The 6,853-nt window shown below is 40.3% G+C and overlaps 1 protein-coding gene across 2 annotated transcripts in view; it reads right to left on the reverse strand.

The window, feature by feature from the left end:
• Positions 1–6,853, reverse strand: part of ACOT13 (acyl-CoA thioesterase 13) — a 202,374-nt gene that overhangs the window by 24,861 nt on the left and 170,660 nt on the right. Inside the window, exon 2 of one of the 2 annotated variants that reach the window (XM_077998267.1) lies at positions 6,541–6,750. In XM_077998267.1, coding sequence (XP_077854393.1) covers positions 6,541–6,621 — 81 coding nt within the window. In that variant the 5' untranslated portion in view covers positions 6,622–6,750. Of the gene's footprint in view, positions 1–6,540; positions 6,751–6,853 lie in introns of those variants that run through there. The other variant, NM_001171950.1, reaches the window with a different exon arrangement.

The following is a 6,853-nucleotide window of genomic DNA, read 5'->3' on the forward strand; positions in this document are numbered from 1 at the left end:
ACAGAGCGAGACTCCATCTCAAAAAAAAAAAAAAAAAAAGAAAAAGAAAAAGAAAAAAGAGTAGACAAATGGCTAACTAGAATAAACAGTGTAGAGATGACCTGATGGAGTTGAAAACCATGGCACGAGAACTACGTGACACATGTACAAGTTTCAGTAGCAGATTTGATCAAATGGAAGAAAGGGTATCAGTGATTGAAGATCAAATGAATGAAATGAAGCAAGAAGTTTAGAGAAAAAAGAGTAAAAAGAAATGAACAAAGCCTCCAAGAAATATGGAACTATGTATGTGAAGAGACCAAATCTACATCTGACTGGTGAACCTGAAAGTGACAGGGAGAATGGAACCAAGCTGGAAAACACTCTTTAGGATATTATCCAGAACTTCCCCAACCTAGCAAGGCAGGCCAACATTCAAATTCAGGAAATACAGAGAACGCCACAAAGATACTCCTTGAGAAGAGCAACTCCAAGACACATAATTGTCAGATTTACCAACGTTGAAATGACGGGAAAAATGTTAAGGGCAGTCAGAGAGAAAGGTCGGGTTACCCACAAAGGGAAGCACATCAGACTAAAGTCCTTGTGATATTGAGTTACAGGGCTTTGACTCCTGGGTCTAAAAAGGACTCCAAGTCCTGCTAAATCTTAAACACTGACAGCAATTGAAGCCTCATCTTCAGGCCCCGTAGAAGATGCCAATCAAAAGAAACTTCATTCCTGAGATACAGGGCCAGAAATTAAAGGCATTTAACTCCTCAAGGCCCAGGGACTATCGAAGAAGAGGTGGGCACGTGAGACTGTAAGGTCCAAATTTGAAAGATAAAATAAGGTCAGTTTCTCTATAAATTAATCATTAATGTCAAACGCACAATGATGCAAGATCAGCATATGGGCCCCTGTATCAGATTAACAAGGTTTTCTTCATGCAATAACTGACTCCTTAATAAAGGTTATAAAGGTTATAAAGGCTTATGGAAGTTATATCTTTTTCTTTTTTTTTGAGACGGAGTCTCACTCTGTCACCCAGGCTGGAACTGCAGTGGCTCAATCTTGGCTCACTGCAACCTCCGCCTCCTGGGTTTAAGCGATTCTCCTGCCTCAGCCTCCCGAGTAGCTGGGATTACAGGTGCACACCACCACCCCCAGCTCATTTTTGTATTTTCAGTAGAGATGGGGTTTAACCATGTTGGCCAGGATGGTCTTCATCTCCTGATCACCTGATCCACCCACCTTGGCCTCCCAAAGTCCTGGGATTACAGGTGTGAGCCACCACACCCAGTTGGAAATTGTATCTTATAGTCAAGTTTAAAATTTTATAGATTGTTTATAAAATTTTGAAAAACAAATTTAATTAGCTTCATGCTGTTTTTATTAGGGCTTATTGTTTGGAAAGTTAAGTCTCCTCTCTCAAAGAAAGAAGGTTTTCACCTTTTTACGAAATCCTTGAGTTATCACTTTGGTTAAATCAATGATTTATTTTATAATGACCTGTGATCCTATTTTTGTGATATCCGGTGTTTTAAACATTTGATATTTGACAAACTTCCAAAATCAAATTATAAATTGTCTTTTTCTGACCCAGTTACTCCTTTAAGATATTAGGTTCCCTAAAGCCCAAACATGGCATAATTTGGCTTATTTGGTACAAAAATTACACAGGAAGCATTGTCAAATAAGAGACAGTGTTTGGCTTTCTCTGAGATGTATATGTATAAATATGTTATTGGTGTGTGTTCCAAAATTATGGGAAATTCCTGTAATTGTGATATGACCTAGTGTACATTATCAGTAATAATCATAATTGTTACGTTAACATTATTGTGTGCTACAGAGGAGAGGTAACAAATTTCCTTGTCAATTGTGTGTTTGACTATGGCTGCCCTAAAACTTTTAGTCATCCATGGATAATTGTTGTGTTGTTTTGGTCCTCTTTATAAAGTGTTTTGTTGTTGTTGTTGTTGTTGTGGTTTTTTAAGATTCACTAAGTGTTTTATTCTTGATAATGTTTTCTTTGTTAAATTTGTTCTTTTTAATTAATCTTTAAGTTCTAGGGTACACGTGTACAATGTGCAGGTTTGTTACATATGTATACATGTGCCATGTGGGTTTGCTGCACCCATTAATTCGTCATTTACATTAGATATTCCTCCTAATGCTATCCTTTCCCCATTCCTCCACCCCACGACAGGCCCTGGTGTGTGATGGTCCCCGTCCTGTGTCCAGGTGTTCTCAATGTTCAATTCCCACCTATGAGTGAGAACATGTGGTGTGTCGTTTTCTGTCCTTGCGATAGTTTGCTCAGAATGATGGTTTCCAGCTTCATCCATGTCACTACAAAGGACATGAACTCATCGTTTTTTATGGCTGCATAGTATTCCATGGTGTATATATGCCACATTTTCTTAATCCAGTCTATCATTGTTGGACATTTGGTTGGTTGGTTCCAAGTCTTTGCTATTGTGAATAGTGCTGCAATAAACATACACGTGCATGTGTCTTTACTGTAGCATGATTTATAATCCTTTGGGTATATACCTAGTAATGTGATCACTGGGTCAAATGGTATTTCTAGTTCTAGATCCTTGAGGAATTGCCACACTGTCTTCCACAAAGGCTGAACTAGTTTACACTCCCAACAACAGTGTAAAAACATTCCTATTCCTCCACATCCTCTCCTGCACCTGTTGTTTCCTCTTGAATGCAGGTCTCCAATAACTTTGGAGATTGTTATGAGAATAGGGGAAAAACTTTCAGAACTCATGGAGAGCTAAAATCCTCATGAATATTAAGCAGAATAGGAATTAACTACGGGGACTGAACTAATCTTTTTGACTTTTTTCTTAAAACATTGCTGATCTTTTGCTTTGTTTTTCAGAGTCTTGAAACTTTTGAGCTATTGACAGCTTTTAACAATTTAGTATACTCCTATGAACAAAATTTGGAGCATATTTGTTTCTCTCTACCTGATTTCTCCAGAATTTGGAAACTATTTGTGAGTATTCTTAACTTGTGCCAATACAGTTATTTGCATAAGTGCAATAAGAATCTGTTTTCATTTGTAACAAGACACAATTGGAGAAACTGATTATTTTAGGAAGGCTTTGAGTGGAATGGTATACTTTCCTTTAAGAAATCAAATCTGAATTATGGAGACAATAAAAGCCCTTGGGAAAACTGGCCTCATACTTTACACAGTCCCTGTACAGAGTTTCTGACCTGTGCTAAGTAAAGAGTGTCATTTTCTGATAGGTCCAGGAGCCCCTGGTTTATTACGGAACATCAAAAAGAAAGGAAATTCACCCAACTCATAGGTATTTGATGATACAAATCCATGGCTGAGCTTGGATTTTAAAAAGTCTGAGATTCCTTCTATGGAACAAAGTTCCTTCAAAGCCAATTTTGAAAAGCCTATGTGAAAAATAATTATTCTTGCTACACTTTATACAAATAATCTGGTCAAGTATAATAAAGCGAATCAGTCCTACCATGATTTGTCTTTAGTAAAAATGGAAAACTGGAGAGAGAAAAATTATGTTTCAAAATCTATAGTCCACTTGTTGTTAGTGGACTATAGTCCACTAACTTGTTGTTAGGCACTAGTCTTGACTAATTTTTATCAATTTTTATTATTTTCTACAGTTTAGGCTGAATTCTACTTTTTTCTGGCTACAAGTCTCCAAAATAATATTTTTAATTTTTTTCTTCTTTCTTTTCCTTTTTTTCCTAATTTGGAGACACTGAAAACTAAACTGTGCTTTTGTAAAGCCCTGCAAACCGAAGCTAGACAACTTAAACTTCAGAAGAAAATAACAGTAACCTATTTACATTCATAAGCCACTTTCATACCTACCTACTGATATATGGACTTCAGAACAATGTAGCCCATGTATATTTTCCAGAATTGTTCTTTTGTTTGTTGTTTTTTTCCCTTCCTCCCCCTATTTTCTCTTCACAGGACATGAGACTGCACAACCTTCTAAAAATTAGCTTTCCTAATAACTTGGGACCTACCTGTCTAGGAATAAACCATCCTAGCATGAGAGATCAGATGAAATCTGGGACCAAAGACTCATTTTGCTTCTAAAATGCTTTCTCCAAAAGATTTTTTTTTTAAAAAAGAAAAGAGGGCAAATGTAAAGGAAAATATCTTGGGCCCCCAAATCACTAAGTTAAAAGGAGAATTCAAGCTGAGAATTGCTTAGAGCGAACCTGCCTCCCATTCTATTCAAAGTCATCCCTCTGCTCACTAAGATAAATGTGTATCTGACTGCCTCCTTTGGAAAGAAACTCAAAAGAATGCAACCGTTTGTCTCCCACCTACCTGTGACTTGGAAGCCCCCTTCCCGCTTCAAGTTGTCCTGCCTTTCCGGACCGAACCAGTGTTCTTTTTACATATATTTGTTGATGTCTCATATCTCCATAAAATGTATAAAATCAAGCTGTGCTCTGACTACCTTGGGTACATGTTGTCAGGACCTCCGGAGGCTGTGTCACCGCGTGTGCATCCTCAACCTTGGCAAAATAAACTTCCTAAATTAACTGAGACCTGTCTCAAATTTTTGGGGTTCACAAGGTTTAGTTATAAATGCTTCTTATGGAACATCATTTTCTTATAAGTGAGGCAGGAGAATAGCATCTGGAGGCAGGCAACCTAGGGCTGTTTCAAGCCGACTTCCTATAAGTAAATTGAAAGGAAAACCCTTTGAAAGGAGAAGTTTTTCTCTCTCTCCAGTTTTCCATTTTTACTAAAGACAAATCATGGTAGGACTGATTTGCTTTATTATACTTGACCAGATTATTTGTATTAAGTGTAGCAAGAATAATTATTTTTTACATAGGCTTTTTAAAATTGGCTTTGAAGGAACTTTGTTCCACAGAAGGAATCTCAGACTTTTTTTTGTTACTTTCCACACCAAGTAACAAAAGAACCAGCGGCTTCTCCCTTTCCAAACCTCCACCTTTTCTGTGTGGCAGATGGGAAACTGAAAGTACCTTGATTGGTTGCAAAAAGCAAAATTATGCTAAGAAGTTAGCCCTTATAAAAAAAAAAATTATGCTTTCTGCAACCAATCAGATCTTCCCATAGGAGTGTAACTATGTAACTTCACTTTAGCTTCTGATAGCATAGCAAGTCTTTGTTTGCATATTAAGTGGAACTTTGTAACTTCACTTTAGCCTCTGATTGGTTGCTTTTCACAGCCAATTGTGGGACACCACTTCATTTACATGAGATGAGTACCAAGTGGCTAACAGGAGACTTCCATGGGGTATCAGGGCCCTTGAGCTGGTGCTCCACACCCTAAACACAGGCGTGTCCTTTCATTTTCAATAAATCCCTGCTTTTGGTGGGGCATGGTGGCTCACGCCTGTAATCCCAGCAGCACTCTGGGAGGCCAAGGCAGGTGGATCACCTGAGGTCAGCAGTTTGAGACCAGCCTGACCAACATGATGAAACCCTGTCTCTAATAAAAATACAGAATTAGCCAGGCGTGGTGGCGCATGTCTGTAATCCCAGTTACTTGGGAGGCTGAGGCATGAGAATCACTTGAATCTGGGAGGTGGAGGTTGCAGCGAGCAGAGATCGTGCCACTGCACTCCCGCCTGGGCGACAGAGCAAGACTCTGTCTCAAAACAACAACAACAACAACAACAACAAACAAACACCTTCAAGGCCAGGTGTGGTGGCTCACACCAGTAATCCCAGCACGTTGGGAGGCAGAGGCAGGTGGATAACCTGAGCTCAGGAGTTCGAGACCAGCCAGATCAACATGGAGAAACCCTGTCTCTACTAAAAATACAGTATTAGCTGGGCATGGTGGCACATGCCTGTAATCCCAGCCACTCAAGAGGCTGAGTGAGGCAGCAAAATCGCTTGAACCGGGGAGTTGGAGGTTGCAGTGAGCCGAGATCGCGCCACTGCACTCCAGCCTAGGCAACAAGAGCGAAACCTCTTCTTAAAAAAACAAAAATGAAAACAAACACCTTCGGGCTTTGTGAGTGCTGGTCTCCGAAAAGCACTCCGTTTTACTCCAAGGGCTAACTTATTTCTTCAGGAGTTGCATGCCTTTGAGAAATTTCCCAAACCACTACAGAGGAACAACTTCTCCCTTCGTCCACCACTCTACCAAGCACTTGGCTTTCGTACCTCATTGCAATTATTTATCTTCTAATCCTCCAGAGTCTAGAGAATTAGACTGTAATGTGCCTTAAATGCAGACGTTTCTCTTATTCTTCTCTGGGTCCACGCAGACACTTGTTGGTTGAAGGATCAAACTCCAAAGTCCCTCCCAGCCTTACAACTGAGGAATTCTGTCTCCACGACTCATAACCATACCTATCTATGTTTAGATAGAGAACTTACGGGTTCGATCCAGCATATTTAGGAGCTCCATTAAAGTAGTAATCATTACCACTAAGGTAAATTTACAGGCGTACTAGAACAGAACCTAACAAGAGATAATTATTCAAAGCTCACAACGGCACCAAGCACGGTGCTCTCTTTCCCTTCATTAGAAGCCAAGGCTTCGCCTCCCATACCTTTCCCAAAATTCTGTCAAAACCGCGACTCTTTGTCATGGCCTTTATCACCTCCCGCAGATTCAGAGTCACGCTGTTCATCGTGGACGGTTTTCCGGCCTTTGGGCTCTGCGCAAGAACGAACTTTGGAAGAGGTGGAAAATCCAGAAGTTCGTGAAAGAAGGACACAGAGGGCGAAGAGCCTGCACCCTTCTCCGCCCCTAGGAGTGCAAGAGGCCGGACGTCACGCCAGCTGGAGGCCACGGTGGTCTGCGATTTGCTCACTGACGTTTCCCGCACGCTTGTGACCACGCGCGCACGCGCGCTTCGCCCC

Source organism: Macaca mulatta, chromosome 4 (assembly GCF_049350105.2).
Source record: "Macaca mulatta isolate MMU2019108-1 chromosome 4, T2T-MMU8v2.0, whole genome shotgun sequence".
Lineage (NCBI taxonomy): Eukaryota > Metazoa > Chordata > Mammalia > Primates > Cercopithecidae > Macaca > Macaca mulatta.